The sequence below is a fragment of the Sceloporus occidentalis genome, unplaced genomic scaffold, assembly GCF_023333645.1.
Source record: "Sceloporus occidentalis isolate IW3139 unplaced genomic scaffold, rSceOcc1.0.p SCAF_6, whole genome shotgun sequence".
Taxonomy (NCBI): Eukaryota; Metazoa; Chordata; class Lepidosauria; order Squamata; family Phrynosomatidae; genus Sceloporus; species Sceloporus occidentalis.
Window position 1 is genome coordinate 59,289,971 of NW_028316986.1, and position 20,295 is coordinate 59,310,265.

Genomic DNA, 20,295 nt, shown 5'->3' on the forward strand with positions numbered 1-20,295 from the left:
CTCCAAGGAAGGAGACTCCACTACACTCTGAGGGAGTTTGTTCCACTGTCAAACAGCCCTTACTGTCAGGAAGTTCCTCCTAATGTTGAGGTGGAATCTCTTTTCCTGGAGCTTGCATCCATTGTTCCGGGTCCAGTTCTCTGAAGCAGCGGAAAACAAGCTTGCTGCATCCTCAGTATGACATCTCTTCAAATATTTAAACAGGGCTATCATATCACCTCTTAACCATCTCTTTTACAGGCTAAACATCCCCAGCTCCCTGAGTCGTTCCTCATAAGGCATGGTTTCCAGACTCTTTACCATTTTAGTCACCCTCCTTTGGGCACACTCCAGTTTCTCAATGTCCTTTTTGAACTGTGGTGACCAGAACTGGACACAATATTCCATGTGGGGCCTGACCAAAGCAGAATAGAGTGGCACTATTACTTCTCTTGATCTAGACATTATACTTCTATTGATGCAACCTAAAATTGCATTGGCCTTTTTAGCTGCCACATCACACTGTTGACTCATGTTCATCTAATGGTCTACTTAGACTCCTAGATCCCTTTCACATGTAGTCTCGTTCAACCAGCTGTAGCCCATCCTGTATCTGTGCATTTCATTTTTCTGCCCTAAGTGCAGTACCTTACATTTCTCCATGTTGAATTTCATTTTGTTGGCTTTGGCCCAGCTTTCTAGTCTATTCAGGTCGTTTTGAATGTTGATCCTGTCCTCTGGAGTATTAGCTATTCCTCCTAATTTGATAAGAATGCCCCCAATTCTGTCATCCAAGTAATTGATAAAAGATGTTGAACAGCACTGGCCCCAGGACAGAGCCCTGTGGGACCCCACTGGTCACTTCTCTCCAGGATAAAAAGGAGCCATTGTTGATCACCCTTTAGCTTCGGCCAGTCAACCAATTACTAATCCATGTAACAGTTACCTTGTCTAGCTCACATTTTACAAGCTTGTTTGCAAGAATGTCATGGGAAACCTTGTCAAAGGCCTTACTGAAATCAAGATATACTATATCCACAGCATTCCCTTCATCTACCAAGCTGGTAATTTTATCAAAGAAATACAACCTTCACTGGCAAGTGCTAATTATGCCAATGTGATTATTGATCGTGGGCCCTATGTCTGTTGTTCCTACAGCAGGAAGTTGAGGCTCCAGGGCTAAGCAATGTTAAAAGCCATCAGAGCATCTGCCTTTCCTTCAAGTGCAGTCATTTTTTGTTAACTTTAACAGAAAAATATCATATTCTCTTTACTTTATTACAAATATTCTAATATAATTTCTACATAAAGTTTTGGATGTGTTTGAATATAACATTTAAATCAAATGTGCTACATTAGATAACATTATTTAGAACACTGAAAAATTTTCCTATTTTTCTTGTTTCAGAAAACACACATCACTGCCACTGAATATAGAAATCAAGCTCTGTCTGTGAAGGCTAAAATTTACATTTGCAAATTCAAAGTCCGTATTGTTTGGGGATGCTCTGATGGCTTTTAAAACTGTAAGGCACTATAGTTTTTAAATACAGTATCCTCCTAGCATTCCTTTAACCAGGGAAAGAGGAGTAATGAACAGGAAATTTAATTTAAGGGTGTCTGTAGTTGCAGTTTTCTTCATTGGCTAGAACAAAATTGCTTAGCCCTGGATTCTCATTTTCCTGCAGGAGGAACAACAGACTTAGGACCAACACTCAATAATCATGTTGGCATAATTATCACTTGCCAGTGAAGGTTATATTTATTTGGATTCTCTTTCTTGATTCTGCAAAATGGTAAAATCATTATTTTCCCCTCCATTTTTCAACTACCAGAACGAAAAAGATAAAAAACAAAGCCGTGATAAACACAGGACCAACTGCAAAGCTGATAAATGAGTTGAAGGCAGAGAATTATAACCTGTTCTCCAGATTGTCAAACCTTGGAAATTCTGGTAAAAAAGTGGAAGATGAAACAAGTGAGTGTATTATGAAGTAAGAACATGACATTTACTATTAAGAAGGACTACATTTTTAAAAAATAGCTCCCATTTTCTGAGAGTGGATGGAAAATGATAATAGTTTGGATTCAACAATGTTTAGTACAAGACACTTTCACTCACATAATAAGAATGCCCAATTTCCACTGCCCTCCAACTGCAGCCTTGCTTACCACATCCTCTGACTCTCTGAAGCATTTCTCAGAGAAGGACTGTGGCACAGGATACTGCAGTAGGAAGGCTCATCACCTGCCAGCAGGTCTCTATGAATGGTTCTTGAAATCCCTTTTGTTGTTTTTAAGCAATTACCAAGGATAAGGTAAAAAGAAGAGGAATAAGAGCTAAGATAGCTTTATAATTAGCTCTCACACATACAGTATGCAACAGCTATATAACCCCTTTGGGGGAAAAATAAACATCTGTATGTATATGTATAATCTGTGTGTGTAGGAGAAAGCAGTCTATTCCGCTGTAGAATAAGTTACTATCAGGAACTTATTCATAATATTAAGTCAGAATTTCCTTTCTTGCATTTGAATCCACTGATTCAAATGAATCCTAGAGTAGCAAAAACAAAAACAAGCTTGCTGCATCACTTACATTGACATCCCTTCAGATACTTAAAGGTGGCTGTTGTATCATTTCTTGGTCTTGTCTTCTCAACCATTCCTCACAGGGCTTGGTTTCCAGACCCTTGTCATTATCCTTCTCAAATAATGATGCTCATATAAAATGAAAACAATATACTCCAGGTGAGGTTTGACCAAAGCAGACAATGAACTATCACAGGCCAGGCAATCCGAACAAAGTGTATTGCAACATTTGCCAGGGCCCACTAAAACTGCCACGACATAGCCTCCCCAAGAGCAGTACCCCTGCAGCAATCAATTTCTCCCTCACATGTATGGGTGTACCTAGTGGTGGCAGCACTGTAATGGCACATTATAGCACTGCCACTAAATAAGCATATGAGCAGATGCTAGAGGAAGCCTGTAGGCTCTCCCATCCATCCCTGGATGTGTCATTTGTGAGCAGGATTTACAATGGCAGCTCCTAGCCCCTTCTGCACCACTATTGGCAAATTCATGATGGAGTGCAGGCAGGGAAAGTTGAATGAGCACTGTCCCATGGGGCTCAAGAGGTGATGGGGGCAGGGGGGGCACTGAGACCAGGGTGCCCAAAGCCCACATGCAAAATAACTATCAAATACTATAAAATGATGCAGACCAGCAAACGTATAATGTTTCCTCTGGTCTTCTAGCCTCTCAGAGTGTTCAGTCTGTCCTCAAAGGTGGCACTTATGTAAAAGGGCCAATAACTGAACAATAGTTAAGGTATATAAACAATGAAAGGTAACCAAGTTATTCATTCAGCTATAACAGGGTCACTTGAAGAGCTCTAAGGGTATCAGCCATAGAAGGCAATGGTTGTACAGACTGGATATATGGAAACTCACATGATCGTGGTTGCTTGGACATTATGTAAACAGTCTGGACTCCCTGGTTTACATAAGAGCACAGATCTTGAAGCATTCCCAAAATGCTGGTTGAGCCTTATACCTAGGCTGCATCTGTAATGTGTATCTATCATGCAACCCATAAACATGAAGCAAATTTACTTGATGGGTATTGAATTTGTATACATTCTAAGTTGGAGCACAAAGAAGATACCAAATTAATTTTTGTCCATTTGTTCTTATATAATAGAAGCATGAGGTTAAAGTTTATTTAGGAAAAATTCATCAGTACTCAAGAATGTTGTTTCATTGACTATGTCAGGATGTATTTCTATGAAGACTGTTTATAAAAAGCCTAAAGTGAAAATGTCACTAGTTAAACCTGTGGGACTTTCTTCCCCTCCTCTCTGACCACAGCTCTCTGGGTCAACCAAAAATCACCTCTAAAGGTGCTGTCAGCCTTCACGACCTGATTTTGGGTGTGCAGGAGGTAGCTACGGTGCTGGAGAAGAGTGCTGAGGATTCTGTGGACAGCCAAAAGACAAAGAAATGGGTCATAGAACAAATCAAGCCTGAACTCTCTCTGGAGACCAAATGACTAAATTGAGGCTGTCATATTTCGGCCGCATAAGGCATGACTCATTAGAAAACGCAACAATGATGCTGGGGAAGTCAGAGGGCAGTAGAAAGAGAGGAAGACCACATGTCAGATGCATAGACTCAATCAGGGAGACCTTGAGCCTGAGCTTGCAGGACCTGAGCAGAGAGGAAGAGGACAGGGCTGCCTAGAGTCAAGACTGACTCGAAGGCAGTTAACAACAACAACAAAGAGGCAGCACCCTTGGCATGCCTGTACTCACTAGTTGCTAGGTTGCAAGTCTCTTTAAGAGTATATGGATAACATGTATTCATGACATTTTCTGTTTACTCGGCTTTGTCACACATGCTTTCTTCCTGCATCAGTTAATCTGAGGTTGTAATCTGCAGTTATCTCTCTCTTATTTTTTGAAGAGCACCAAGAAATTTTGAGAAATCCTTAGTATTTGTAAGCTAGCCCTGGTTTATTTCTCTGCTAAGCCCTTTATGTGAAGGGGTGTGCAGGACTGGTTGTTGTTCACATTCTACTTGCAAACACTAATTACTCTGCTTCTGAGATTTTGGCGGGTTACAGACCACCCGTTTGGGGCGGCCTGCACCCGCCCCTTTCCCCGCTGTATCGGGGCCTCAGCTGCCAGACCGGCAGCCTCCGAGGCCCAGATCCGCCTCTTTGCAGGCCGTGGGGAAGCGGCAAAAGGCCGCTTCCCCGAGGCCTGGAAAGGCGTGTCCTTGGGGCTTCAAGCCCCAAGGACACCCGGCGATGGCAGGGAGGAGGAGAAAGGGGCCGCTTGGCAAACCGTTTCGGAGCTCCTTCTTACGCCACAGAAAGGGCGCTGTAGGCACCCTCACGTGGTGCAAAGACGTCACGTCCATGCCGCCTCGTTTGGAGGCAGTGCGGTTGTGACATCATAATGGTGGCGGCCCTGTGGAACAGCCACCACCATTTTGTATGGACTCAGTCCATGCTAGGGTTAGGGGCGTCTGGAAGAGACGCCCCTTTCTAACCCTAGCACAGACTGAGTCCATCCTAGGGTGCCCGTCTGTAACGGGCCATAGTATTAGTGTATATACTCATGTATAAGTCTAGAAGTTTTAGTAAAAAAATTGACTCCCAAAACCTGAGTCGATTTATCCATGGGTCAATGTAAGTACCAGTGATGTTTGCTGAATTTTGTAAGTTGTTTGGTATCATTTCCCTTTGCTTCATTCTTTACATCCTTTGTACATGCCTCTAAGTTTTACTCTTGACTTATCCACAGGTCATATCAAAATCTTGGCCCAAAAAACTGTCTTCAATTTATACATGAGGTCGACCTATAGTCAAGTATATATGGTATATCCCTGGTTCTCTAACAAAGAGTGCCAGAAGTATCATACAGACCCTAGTTCTCTTGAACTCTGCCACTGGAAGTGCCCAGTTGTCTCCAGCCATTTTGTTTTAGTTTGTAGTAATCACATTTGCTTCAAGATTTTTTTTTCCCACTCTTTCTAGAAGAGCTCCGTTGTTTACTCGCTGAAAATGAACTGAGGATTCAAGCCATCCAAGCCACGTGGGAATATCGTCTGGAGGAAGCCCGGAAAGAATGGGAACAGCAATATGCTGCAGTTACTCAGGTCAGAAATGCCGGACGTTATATGTCCAACTCCATCAACTCTGTCGCTCAGCCATGAACCTCCAGATGTGTTGGACCAGAACACCCATCACCATGATTATTAGATATGCTGACTGGAGGATGAAGGGGATTGTAGGTGAACACATTTAGGGGTGAAGAGCTTGGGAAGGGCTCCTGAATGTGCCTTCTAGCTTGTCACTATGGGAGAAACATGCTGGACTAAATAGCACTTTGATCCAAGAAGGCAGCTTTTTAGTTTTTAAAATGTATGTTTTAAATTTATTTGTATGTTTTGGGGACTGCTTTCAGAGCAAAGCAGCATATCTGTAGGTCCCTGTGCAAGCCTCGTTCTTGTTCTCTTCGTTCTTTTCAACTATCCACTGAAAGCGACACTCAAAATTTCTTCTCCTTGTTAAAGCAAACAAGAGAGAGCTCTTTTTGCTGGAGTTGGGGGCAGGAGGGCTTTATGTATATGTTGGACCTCTCTGCCTACAGCACTTTATTAGACTGAGATGAGCAATGTGTGCTTTTGATACAATTTATCTATATTCCTTACTATGAATTCCATAACAACAGATATGCTATAGTTTTTGTGAGTTTTGGGGCTATGTAGCCATGTTCTAGAAGAGTTTATTCCTGATGTTTCACCAGAATCTGTAGCTGGCATCTTCAGAGAATGCTGAAGATGCCAGCCACAGATACTGACGAAACATCAGGAATAAACTTTTCTAGAACATGGCCATATGGCCCTAAAAACCCACAAAAAAATATGGATGTCAGCCATGAAACCCTTCGACTTCACAATAGATGTGCTACCCAAGCACATTTTGTTAGATATAAAATGTTGCACCTTGTTTGAGCAACAGTTGGGATATCTGTGCTGTAGTACTGCTGAGGACAGATATGAGGACTGAGGGAACAAATGAAAAACAAAAATCCGAGAATAGTAAATTGTGCAGAAAAGGAGCTTTCTATCATTAATAGCTGCCAAAAAAACAACAACCCATGTCTTTAGGTATGATATAGTTGGACAACTTACCAAGCTGCTCGTGCATTTTCCCATCTATGGGCAATATGATAAAAGGATGGAAAGAAATACTTACAGGGTTTCAGGCAAACTTAATATTTATATTAAATTCCTGATTTTATTGTATGCCACCTTGAGATCCTTGGATATTAGGGGAGATATAAATATTTTAATATAAGGAAGGAAGGAAGGAAGGAAGGAAGGAAGGAAGGAAGGAATTGTTCTCAAATTTACCTTTGAGCATTTGTCTAGATTTTTTTATAAGAGTAAAAATCGATGGAAGACCATTTGCTTTGAATGTTTTCCTCTCTTACTGAATCCTTTGTGGAAGGAATGTATGTTCTGTTTATTCCTGCACTTGGCACAAATTCTTGGTCTTAGAATTCTTTATTTCTAATTGTATAACTTCTGTATCAAGCTCAAGTTGGTAGACCTTCTGGATGTAGTAAACAAATACATTTAAAAAAAACCAAATATAGTAAAACCTGCAAGCCTGCTGTTTACCTCTCACTACCATGGCACTGATAAGCAGAATGTGTTCAAAGTTTAATGAATTCTTCCATAGGAGAGATGGATGATGGAAACATTACCGTATCTTGTGAATATCAATGAAGACCCTCAGCTTTCAGGAGTTCTTAAATATTTCATTCAAAAAGGTATTATATTGTTTAAGTAATGCATGTCTGATGCCAAAATGAGCATTTCATTATCTGATTATTAAGGACCAGCAATATAAGCAATTACATTCAGACTAAAAATAAAAGAAACAATGAGCTTATCATCTAATAAGTAGGGAGACAGGATGTTTAGCTTGGAGAACAGAATATATTACTTGACTAGAATATATTTTTCCTTTCTAAGGCCACTGTCACATCTCATAAGAGTGACAGGAATGTTTTAGTCCAGTTTCAGAATTTTACTACCATATGAGTCAAAGTGTGGAAATTAGAATTTACAAAGTTTGTATTTTTCCCCCATATGTTATAAGTAAAATTAATTAATAAAAATAAAATATTTTTTTGAGGAAAAGTTGGTCTACCAAGTGTCAAAAACTACTTGGTGGTTTGGTGCTCCATCTTACTGAACATTTGCTAAACTAATTTAGCAGTCTGATTTCTGCCAGCTGTCTACTCATAGTCCCTCATCGGTAGTCTGGGAGCAATGGGGGGGGGGGGGTCAATATAACTGGTTCTAGAAAACATACCAAAGTATATGATGAGAAGATGTAGCTCACTGTAATATTTCCGAAGAAGACCAAAAACAAAGACATTTTTATAGGACAAGCTCTTTTTTTCAGGCTCTTCTGATGTTGGCCAATCATCCTCAAATGCAATAACCCTCAGAGGTTTGGGGTATGTATATGAACTCAATGCTTTTCCATCCTTCATTCCCAGGAAAATTGCAGGAGCAATATGGTAATTTGATTTCAGTTTATTTCCATAACATTAGAAAGGCAGGCGATAAAAAGGAATGTAATAACTATTCATCAAGTTAGCACTCCCTAAAATTACTCTCACTCTCTGACACTAAACTAGGATAAAAGGACTCTGCAAGATAATCCAGTCAAATCTTTCTCTCTGGGTTTAGTTTGTACTAATTCCACATAATTTGTCTCAGACCATCTGCTCTTTTCTCTTAGACCTGGTAGTCCAACATGCATGGTGGCACACATGGTGAAGGCTGTCTCACATCATCTTTGTCTTCCTATACATGAGGTTGCTAAACTCACTAGGTTATCAGTCCTGCTCATATATAGGGAAAGTGGGAATGCAACATGAAGCTTGAAGATGATAATGCTCACGAAAGTAGAAGGACAGAATACAAACAAATGGAATGGTTTCCAGTTGGCAAGGGGAAATGCATTTTCTCATGCTATTTGTTTAACTTGTATGCTAAAAATATACGTAATGCAGGATTAGACTCAGAAGAAGGACATAAACATTGGAGAGAAGAAAATCAACAATCTAAGATATGGAGATGACATAATAATATGAAGAGAAAATAGCAAAGGCCTGGAACAATTGCTGAAGAAATTGAAGGAAGAAAGCACAAAGGCAGGTTTACAGTTGAACATTAAGAAATAAAAATAATGACCACAGATGTTTTACACAGCTTTAAAGCAGATGATGAAGACATTTGAACCAGTTAAAGAGTTTCCATACCCTTAGCTCAATCATTAATCAGAATGGAGACTGCAGTCAAGAAATCAGAAGGAAGGTCAGCTGTGAAGGAACTAGACATGATCATGAAGTGTAAAGATACCTCATTTAATATTAAAGTTAGGATTGTCCATGCCTTCCTATTTCCCATCTCTATGTATGGTTGTGAAAGTCTGATAATGAAGAAAGCTGATAGAAAGAAAATCAACTAATTTGAAATGTGTTGCTAGAGAAGAGTTCTACAAATTCTGTGAACTGCTAAAAGGATCAATAAATGGGTCCTAGAGTAAATCAAGCCTGAACTCTACCTAGAAGCCAAGATTACTTGAGACTGTTGTACTTCAGTCACATTATGAGAAGACATGACTCACTAGAAAATGTCATCTAAAGCTTGGTAAGGTAGAAGGCCATAGGAAAAGAGGAAGACTGCATTCCAGATAGATAGACTCAATCAAGAAAGCCATGGCCCTGAATCTTCAAGACCTAAGCAGGGCTGGTGATGGTAGGGTGACTTGGAAGTCTCTCATTCATGGGATCACCATAAGTCAAAGTCAACTGGACAACAAATAAGGAAAACTATCAGCCATAAAGAGATCACATCCTTTCCCCCGTTTATCACATTTGCTCCAGACCATTGGTCAATCTAGGGCAGTGCTGTCTTGTAAAGGTTCTTCAAGGACTCATGCAAAGAGTAGATAAAGTCTGGCCCTTGGACCACACCCATCTCCTCAAGGCTGTTGTTGAAGCCCTCTGCACCTTCAGACTTTCAACCGGCCCTTTTACGGCCAGAAAAAGAAGGATGGAAAGGAAGCGGAGGGGGAAAAGGAAACTGGCAATGTTTAACATTTTTGTATTTGTTATAACTAGAAGTGGATTCTCCCCTTATTTTTGGCAACTCAAGCAGCCTCCAGAGATCCCAGGGATAGACAAGTGCCCCTTGCGCCCCCACAATTGCCCACTCCATTTAAGAGCTCTTTCCCAGACGTGGGATCTTTAACTGGGGATGAGCCATGAATACTTCAATTAATCTTTGGGTCTTCCCCTCAGGATCTCCTTAAATCTTCCAAACAGCACCTTACCAATACCTTGTATATATGATCACTCCTCATCTGCAATATTCAGTGCTCAGAAAAATTACTTTTTAGTCTATTGCTTCTAGGCTAGGCAATTTTGGTAGTCCAAAAATATTTTTCTCTCTCTCAAACTCTGCCTTTATTTCATAGAATAAAAATACTTATATTTTAAACTGGGATAGGGTAGGGGCATTTTTTATAATAGATTTTTAATCTATTTGTCTTCCTCTCTTTTAGCATTCTGGATAAACATGCAACATTCACAAATACTGATGGCAAAGTTACAATAACTCCTCGTGATAAGTGTAAAGTCATTGTTAATGGGGTTCCCATTGTTGTGAAAACTAAACTACAGCATCTGGTGAGTTGGTTATTAGTTTTAATTAATTTGTTAACAAGTTCCCCCTCCTCCAGCATGCTTCCAACTTTATGTCATTAACAGCAAGCTAGTGAAATGTTAGGCTTTTACATTTGCTAACCTACTCAGAAAGCTGGGTTGTAAAATGGGCCACTTTATTAAAATCTTTAAATTTAGTTTTTCTTTCACGAGAGCTGCAAAAGCGGGGGGGGGGGGGGAACCTAATGTGGGAGCAGCTGAGGCCAGTGATCTTCTCCCAGACCTTCCCTATCGTTTTTTCTGGGCAAAACACCTCTGTCCTGAAAAGAACCCAAAAGCTGGATGGCTCCCTGGCCAGCCTGCTTCTGGAACACCAACCTGACAGTCCATTGCTCAACTCACAGGACTGAAGTGAGGATATCAATCCAGTACCAATGAAGGATTCTTTCCCCACCCCTCTTGTCACAAAGCTTAAGGAGGCAGTTTCTGAGGCCTATCCACCCAAAGGGGGTGCTATAGGTGCTCACCAAAATCCTATACTGTATCTCCCCCCAATACCTGCCAAATGACCGCTTTTTTAAAGCATCACCCTAGCCAACTGTCAAAGTTCTCAAACAACAGTGTGGGGTAGGCAAAAACCCCATGGAAAGCGGAGAAAATTCCTACCTAGGCCCAGAGCAACCATCTTGGCCCCCTCCCCACCCATTCTCCATCATGGTGCAGCATGCTGTATACTGAACTCTTACCCAAAAGGTCAGCAAATGTGCTTCCCCCACTGTAGGCTACGCTAACAAGGGTGAAGCAAACATCATCTGCATCAACTAAGTTTTTGCCATGGGCAGAAGTGTTAATGGTTCACCTAACTACTTTTCTTATCTGGAATTATAAAAGCACATCTGAGTTTGAGGAACCTGGTGTCTTTTGAGAGGAACTGAGAAAGGTAAATAAATAAAGAAATCTCGAACTCTCTATAGTTTTAAGAAACACCTAAAACAAAAGCAGGCTAGTATTTTTGTGAACACCACACTGACACACAGCAATACTGGTCATATTATGGCCTTCCATGGATTGGCCAGCTTCCTTGCAGTGTTCCAGGCAAAAACAGGAGCCCTCAAAGGAGCCTGATGTTACAGGACATAAAGCAGGAGACTTCTGAGTAAATAATTTCTCTTCTCAGTCAGTGTCTAGAAACTGTAGTACACGCACTGGTAACCTCCCAACTCGATTTCTGCAATGCGTTCTACATGGGGCTACCCTTGTGCCTAGCCCGGAAACGCCAATTAGTACAAAATATAGCAGCCAGGTTGGTCACCGGAAAAACTAGGAATGACCATATTACACTTATTCTGAAGTCACTTTGCTGGCTGCCTATTGGTTTCTGGGCACAGTATAAGGTGTTGGTTATTACCTTTAAAGCCCTACATGGCCTGGGTCCAGCCTATCTAAGGGATCACCTACTTCCGTACAATCCACCCCACACGCTCAGCTCCTCTGGGAGGCATCTATTAACAACCTATCAAATCCAGAATGACTGCAGCCTCCCAGAGGACTTTTTTCTGTAGCCGCTCCCAGAGTGTGGAAGGTCCTGCAAGAGGAGATACGTCAAATTACCAGTTTAGATAGCTTTAAAAAAGTTCTCAAGACAGATCTCTTCTGGCAGGCCTTCACCAAATAGAATCCCTCAGCCAGATAAACCTCCCATCACATTTCACATATTATACCTCACTCAATCTTTTTGTAAAATTATTGTGATTGTTAGTATTATTTTAATAGACTAATTTTAATTTCAATGTGTTTAATCTTGTTTTAAGGGGGGAGTTGAGGATGTGATATATATTACCATGTATTGTATATCGAACTGGTTTTATATGTAAGCCACTTCGATTGTTTCCTAATGGAAAATCCGGATAGAAATACATTTGTATTATAATGTATATAATTTGTATATAATGTATATAATTTGCTCTGAGACCAGACTGAAAGCTTTGATGCTCCACTCCATCACAACTCTATCCCATCCTACCAGGTCTTAAAGGGGCAGGCATTTGCCCTGGAAACTAGCACTTCTCAATCTCTTCAAGAGCTCTTTGACAGGCAGCCATACTGGTATTGGAGCACTGACTTCATGGTTTGTTGACCTCTTGAAGATAGGTAGGTTGGATTGGTGCTGGAGTTAGGTTCAGGGACCACTAGTACTGATCCAGGCTCAAGGATATTGGGAGTCCCTGGCACCTTTAGCTCTGGGGTCTCTTAACTCCACAATGATCCAGTGGTGGTAACTAAGACACTACTGAAATCCATGGTCATGACGTTTCCTGTTTAACAGGAAAGGTCATGACCATGCCCTAGAGGACAACTCTATATGGCGTGGCTGGGCTGTAGACAGCTGACAAACCACAAGTCAAATAGGTATGATATAACATAATGGAGAATAAAGTATGTTTCAAAATTATATTTAACTAATATGGGATAGAGATTTATAATGCACTTATAATGCAACCATACAAGGTTTCAACAGAACAAAGATTATGAATGAACTTGCTCTTAGGACTTGCATTGCAAGTATTTAAGTTACATTTTGCTCAGAAACACTGAAACAACAAAGAGTCTTCTGCTGGCATATTGAAACTTTAAACTGGGCTCATTAATAGTTTTGGATGTTAGTACAGTATTGAATAGTGTATTTTCAAAGATTAGCAGCCCAAGCCTGTTCTAGTTTAGATTCAATGGTACACAGTTTCATTTAGGATGTACTTAGTATTTATTGCAAGTGGCAGAGGATTAAGACTGAGAGTTGCTTTTTAAAATCCACATATTGAGTTTGTAGCCAAGGAGTTTTGAGCTAGGAATATTTTCTTGGTTCAGAATCACTTAACAACAACACAATTTCGTTGCTGTCAAGACCAAGTTTTTGCCATTGCTGTCAAGACCAAGGCTCTGAAAGCAGAATAGTCATTATACTTAACCGTTAATTGTGCAATAGAAACAGTTTCAACAAGCACTATATACTCATTCCATCAGGATCGTATTATTTTGGGATCAAACAGTGCCTACCTCTACATTGGTCCTCCTACAGATCGCACCAGTGAGGATTTGAGCAGATATGATTATGATTTTGTTCAGTCAGAGATGGCAGCTGCAGAAGGCTTCAGTGTAGATAAGCTTGGTAAGCATTAAGTTACATGCATTCTGTTTTTATACATTTGGTGTCCTTAATTTATTTGTATGTTTTAGTTATTGTGCATGTATTAATATTTAATTGTAAGCAGTTTGGGGTGGGACAGGGCAAGATTACTTGCATATACTACTATTATATCTCAACACATCTTTCAAAATGGAGAACATAGGTGCGGGTGCATGATCAAGACTTTTGTCTTACTGGGCTCTATGTGTGCAGAATGCTGTGGGGATCCAGTGTACTGTCTGATTTCCAAGTACTTACTTTGGGTTGCAAGTCAGTATATTATAGTCAATTGAGTGCTGGACTAAGACTCCGGGAGACCAGGCTTCCACTCAGCAATGGAAATCCACTGAGTGATCTTAGGCCTAACAGGAAGGTAACAACAAATGTCCTCTGAATAAAAATGGCTAAGAAAACCCTTGGAGAGGGTTGACATATGTTGGAGTTCACCTGGAGGCACACAACAACAGCAGCAGCAGCAGCAGCAAAAACAACAATAACAACAACTTTGTATACCACTGGCAGAATTGATTCTCTCATATCTACACACATAGCCAGTCTGTTTTGGAGGGCAACATAAACTGAACTGAACAAAAGAAGAGACTAGTCCCTTCTCAAAAATTCTAAAATTTCAGTGGGACAGTGGGGAATAGTAACAGAAATTGGAGGGGGATGAAAGAGGCAAGTGGAATAGAAGATAGAAGTGAACAAAAGCACCTTCATGCATTTGGCCCTACTCCAATTTTATTACTGATAGTTTTCCTTTGGTCCTTCCTCCAAGATGGCATTCATCCTCTTGCCATTTTTTATTCATTCACCATAACTGAACTGAAAATTGGCCCAATGTGTTTAATGATTCAAGGGTATTGGAACCTGGAGCCCAGGTAGCGGAGTGGTTAAATGTCTGTACTGCAGCCACTCACTCACAAACCATAAGGTTGCAAGTTCAATACCAGCCAAGGGCTCAAGCTCGACTCAGGCTTGCATCCTTCCATGGTTGCTAAAATGAGTGCCCAGATTGTTGGGGGCAATTAGCTTACACTTTGTAAACTGCTTAGGGAGTGCTTAAGTGCATTGATAAGAGGTATAGAAATGTACTTACTATTGCTATTGGATATCCCATTCGTGTGTCCAACAAGGTGTTCATTCTCTCATATACATTGTCCATAAAATGTGCACCTTGTACAAAGTGAATGAGTAAGTGTGCACCCACCTGCTTCAACCAAAGAAATGGTGGTTTAGTTTGTGTGATCCTTATACACACAAAGATAGGGATAGAAAAGAATAATTCAAACATAGGAAGTTGCTGTAGAGGGGAGAATGCTGATCTAGTTTCTCCACTGCTGTACATAGTAAATGTATGGTCTGGGGAATTGGTCTGCTGCTGTTCATGAAGCTTCTCTCTTATAGTCTTTTCTCAGCCTAATTCCCTACACTATTTTATTTCCTTTTCCACTGTTGCCAGTCTTTATATGCAGACTAGTCATATCTCAATTTCTCTTCCCATTCCTCCTATCCCCAATGAATGAATGTGTCAGTTTTGTGCTCTGTCCAATCCTTAGCCCAAAGCTGATGAAGTATTATGTGTAATTTCATATCTGGGGAAGAATGTAGTTTCTTGTCATGTCTGGTTTTACCTTTAAAAACATCAGTTCCTTACTACCAAAGTATTAACAGGAACCGAATACAACTTCCTGAAGGGAAGTGTTCATGTGAGATTGTTGCTCATTATGCACACAGACATCTGCTCTTGATCCAAGAAATTGTAGTCTTTCCTTCATAAACTGTTTCTAAGTGCACTATTTCTCTTTTTCAAAATGAAACTAGCCATACCTCTCTACATTGTTCCTCCTAAAGCAGGCCTGTGTTCAGTGGAGACTGGTGGCTGTGTTATCAGTGGAATGGAGAATCTGCTCTGGTTTTAATTCAAACATTAAAGGAACTGTCCAAGTCCCAAACCTATTTTGGGGGTATAATTCAGCACCTTGGATAGTTCTTTTAAAAAATCTGGGTTGAAACCTAGAAAGGATCCACCAATTCATGGGCATCAGTTAATAGCTTCCACTGCCTGCATTTACTCTTTTTAAAAAATACCCACCAGTATGGATGTGCAACCAATGCAAATGTTGATACTGATTGCCAAACATCTGTTTATCATAGTATTTTTGATGTTTCTCAGACTGTTTTGACAGATATATCTCATGAACGTCACAGAAAAAACAGAAAAGTTCTGTGGCACCTTAAATGCCAACACATTCACTCACTGTGTTAGATGCATGAACTCTTACCAGAATGTCAGACACATATACAGTACACATGATTCAGATTGGGATGGTAAAAAACAAGGCCAAAAAGAAATTAAAAACATAAGGTAGTGACAATGAGAATGCTTAATGTCACAAGCACTGTCAGTCATAGTCAATACCTTCTGGCCTTATTGTCTACAATCTCACTCTAATTTTGAATAAGACTGCATGCATCTAATGCAATAGGCTATTGAGAGCTCAGGTGGTAGTAAATCTGTAATTAAGCTGCTACTGAATTCTTTGTTGGTTTTGCTTCAATGAACACAAAATGAAAAGACAGAACAGAAAACTTATCTTTGCAAAACATGGAGCTGGAGAAACTTTTAATCATACTGGGAAAACTGCCTGCCTTTCAATAACAGGGTAATGGGTTACATCCCATTTGGATTACTGTAATGCTAATAATAAATAATAATTTTTTATTTCTATCCCACCTCCCTGACAAGATTGAGGGGGCTTACAGCAAGAAAAAAATACAACAATACAAAATAAAACCCCTTATCCCTCCTACATGCTGTATGTGGGGCTGCCTTTGAAAAGTGCTCAAAAATTTGAGTTCACCTGAAGAGCTGCAAGCAGGTTGATGACTGACACAGGCACAAAACTCCCTTGTTACAACAGCTTCATTGGCTGCTGGGCCATTTTTGGGCACAATTCAAAGTGCTGGTTTTGATCTATAAAGCCCTATATGATTTGAGCCAAAACTATTTGAAGGACCGTATCTCCCTTTATGAGTCAATTAGCACTCTAAGATTTTCAGGAGAGGCCCTTCTTTCTGTCCTGCCATCTTCTCAGGCTCTTTTGGTGAGAACAAGGAAGAGGACCTTCTTGGTAGCTACATCCAGACTTTGGGGCTTGGATGGCTCCCTCCTTGCTCTCCTTCCACCAACAAATAAAAAAGTCCTATTCTATCAGGCTTTTAGAAACTGACTATGATGGGCTGTGTTATTTTGTTGGTTTTAATTATTTTAATTTTACAATTTTTTCCTACATTTTATTGATTTTTTGTATAGTTTGTAGTCTGTATTGCTTTTTAATAAGTTGCAAGCAGCTTTGAGTTCAATTATTTTGGGAAAGAATATAAATGAATAAAACACACAAATACGAATAAATAAATTATTTAGTTCCACAATTGTGAAAGCTTTGCTTGTTTAGAATTGACACTAAGTTTCATCTCTCAAAGGTGTGGTAAACAGGAAGGATGGCAAGCCAGATCCCAGTGTCCTTGCTGTCTTCCATGATTATATTAAGTTAATGCCATTGGTTGCTGAAGCAAATCAGCTGAGTGTAGAGCTGAAGAAGGTATGTTTAAATATCTAATTGTGTATTGCAGGGCTGGAGTTGCTTTGTATGTTGGGCAGAACTCATAGTACATGCAAAATTATTAATTCTGAGATTCAAATCAGTCCAGATTAAGGATAGATGAGAAACAACTGGTGTATCTTTCTTCAGGGCAGAACACCTTTCCTATAGCACTAACAATGAACTTGCAGGGGATTAATGAGAACCTAAAATGGATGCCTTTTTCAACAAAAAAGAGCCATTTTTAGATCAGAGTGTATAGTGCTTTGAGTGCTGGACTAAGATTCTGAGAGTCCAGGGTTCAAATTCCTCTTCAGCCATGGAAATCCACTGGGTGACCTTGGCCAAGTCACACACTCCTTTAAACTAAGAGGAAGGTACAGTCGCCCCTTCTTATACATGGATTTTTTATACATGGATTCAATCATCCACAATTTGAAAATGTTCCAAAAAAGTATAAATTTCAAATATCAAACTTTGATTTTCCATTTTTATAAGGGATACCAATTTGCTATGTCATTATATTTAATGGGACTTGAACATCCACGGGTTTTGTTATCCACAGTGGATCTTGGAACCAAACCCCAGCATTTAAAAAGGGTCCACTGTAATGGCAAGCCTCCTGTGAATAAATCTTGCCAAGGAAACTATGATACAGTTGCCATAGGTCAAAGTCGACTTGAAGGGACATAAAGACTACAAGTGAATACCATTGGTTGCTAAAATCAGATGGACGTGGAGCAAGACTTTATTCAAGGTTTAGGTGGACATATTCAATCTCCTTTACTATTTTAGCCTCTATGCCTGTGGGTCTCCAACTACAAACAGTCCCATATCTAGCTGTATTGAAGACAAGAACAATAACATGCTATGTATAGTGTAAGTTATACTATCTGCATAGTTTATCACTGATATCCCATTCTCTGGTATTGCATGTTGTCCAATATCACAGTTTATGCTTCCGCAGGAGATTTTGGGAGTTGGGAAGGGACTCTCAAATATCTCAAACAGCAACAGTTGTCTCATGTAGAAAGGGAAACTGAAGTATGAGACATGGGAAGGTAACTTTAAGGATCTCTTTGTACACCTCCTACATAGCCTGGAAGAAGAGATTCCTCCCTCCATAACTGCCATCCTCCGGCCTGTGAGGGAGTTGACCAGGCAGGCCCAGCTCCATCAGGGCTAGCCTAGAAGAAGAGACTCCTCCCTCCATAATGTAATCTTCCAACCTATGAAGGAGTTGACCAGGCAGGCCCAGCTCCACCAGAGCTAGCCTGAAGAAGAAGAGCCCTCCCTTCAGTCCATCTGTTTTGGTCCAGGCCTCAGAGGGAGAGAAGAATGCTGGACCTGATCCCCTCCCTCCCCCATTCCCTTCTCCTTTTGTGTCGTGTCTTTTAGATTGTAAGCCTGAGGGCAGGGAACCGTCTATTATCCCCTCTGTTGTAAGCTGCCCGGATTCCCAGTGATTGGGAGGCATATAAATAAATCCTATTATTATTATTATTATTATTATTATTATTATTATTATTATTAAAAGCTATTAGCAACTTTCCCTTGCAGGAATTCACGTTTGTTCCTATAGGCACCTTGAGTATATTCATGTTGTTATTTCTAATAAGTTTGAAGAGGATTTTTTTTAACCTATATGCTAATCTGCAATACAGTACAAAAACTGTTCTGAGAGGCTTTTCTTTAACAGGATTTAGTGCTGGAACTGAAAGTGAAAAATTTGGCATCCTCTGACTCAAGAGGCTATGACCTGCAAAAGGAGGTCATAGTTAAAGTGAAAAACAAAGTTACTAACCAGGTAAAAAGACTTAGCCATTCTGGACATTCTTGTATTAATAGAAGATTGTATGAAGGAAGATTGGGTTTAGTGTCAGAGAATGCTTGCTTAATGCACAAACTGGGCTTTCTGTACCCATCAAAGGTAGTATACAATGACTAGTCCCAGTTTTAATGAGGTTCTGGTCTGCCAAAGGTAGTATACTTTGATCTCTACCTGCTCCAAGGCATATACAATATCCAACTCAGCTTTTTAGGAAGTTGCATTTGGTCTTCAGTAATTTTTAGTAGTTGGGAGATGGGAAGATCTTAGCATATATATACATATGTATGAGGATAAGAAGCTTTTATCCAATCCAAATGCAAGAGATACAAATACAAGAGAACTTAATGTCTTAAAATAGCCTAATTTTTCTAGGTGTGGGTTTGGTCAAAGCCTAAGTTCATCAACAGGAAATTTTTAATGGAAGAGCTTTATCAGCGTTTTTTAGATGGGGAAGATGTGCATGTTGACAAAGAGAGAGATCCATTCTGGGATCCTGTGGAAGTTATTCATTTAGGATCAGCCCATATCTGGCTCCAGTCCCTTGCTTACTGCATGAAACTTGAAGAACAGACAGAACTCCTGAATTCCGAAGGAACTGAGGAAGCCATCATATTAGTCAATATAATTCCATGTTCTCCAAATGGGAGGTGAGTGCCTCTGTTATTTTGACTATAGAAGAAAAACTGAGTTTAGGAAAGCCTATCACAGTATATTGTGCACACCTTATCTTTAAAAGCCTCAGGGCACAGAGAAAAGATGTACAAAGGAAGTCACTGTGCCTTTTCCCTCCTTATCAGCCTATCAGTTTGCTTGCTTATCTTTCCCATTTGTTATACAGCAAAGGCTATATAAGGGAGGGCAATGGAGAAGGTGAGGGGTAGTTGCACGTCTCTCACATCTTCACAGTTGTTAAAAAGAATAGATGTGTTATATGAGTAAAGACCTGATGACCTGTTTCCTTCCCTTTGCTTCTGAAGATTGTGGACAAAAATCCTGAACCCAATAGAAAAGTGGCTAAATATACATTTGGAATAATCTGGTCAAATTTGATTTGAATGAGACTTTATATAATCTTCTATGATTTGTAATGCAGATATTGTGTTTAGGTGTAACACCAAACTATGGTTTAGTGTCCTATAAACAAGCCTCAAGGTTGTGTATTCCCTTCTCTGGCAAGGCTGGCTGGCATGATTAATATTAATATGACTGGTATCCTATTCATAAATTGTGATGGTGTAAGTCTGACCTATGCCATCACAATTCACTTTTATGGTCATTGCAAAAATCTAATTTGACCACACAACAACCAAATCCCTCCAAATCTCCCTTTTAAGTAGTGCAGCCTCCCAAAAGAGCCCTTTCCATGTTGCTAGAGAGCATGGGATATTCCCTGAAGCCATGCCAAAGGAGAAGCGAGTTCAGGAAACAGGCTTCT

At 40.1% G+C, this 20,295-nt stretch overlaps 1 protein-coding gene across 1 annotated transcript in view; it reads left to right on the forward strand.

Annotated features, from left to right (window-relative positions):
• Nucleotides 1–20,295, forward strand: part of LOC149310804 (kinesin-like protein KIF28) — a 38,896-nt gene that overhangs the window by 7,798 nt on the left and 10,803 nt on the right. The window contains exons 8-16 of the mRNA XM_089529791.1: nt 1,815–1,957; nt 5,524–5,645; nt 7,237–7,327; nt 7,969–8,023; nt 10,141–10,264; nt 13,262–13,406; nt 16,911–17,029; nt 18,729–18,836; nt 19,233–19,507. Coding sequence (XP_089385917.1) covers nt 1,815–1,957; nt 5,524–5,645; nt 7,237–7,327; nt 7,969–8,023; nt 10,141–10,264; nt 13,262–13,406; nt 16,911–17,029; nt 18,729–18,836; nt 19,233–19,507 — 1,182 coding nt within the window. The remainder of the gene's footprint in view (nt 1–1,814; nt 1,958–5,523; nt 5,646–7,236; nt 7,328–7,968; nt 8,024–10,140; nt 10,265–13,261; nt 13,407–16,910; nt 17,030–18,728; nt 18,837–19,232; nt 19,508–20,295) is intronic.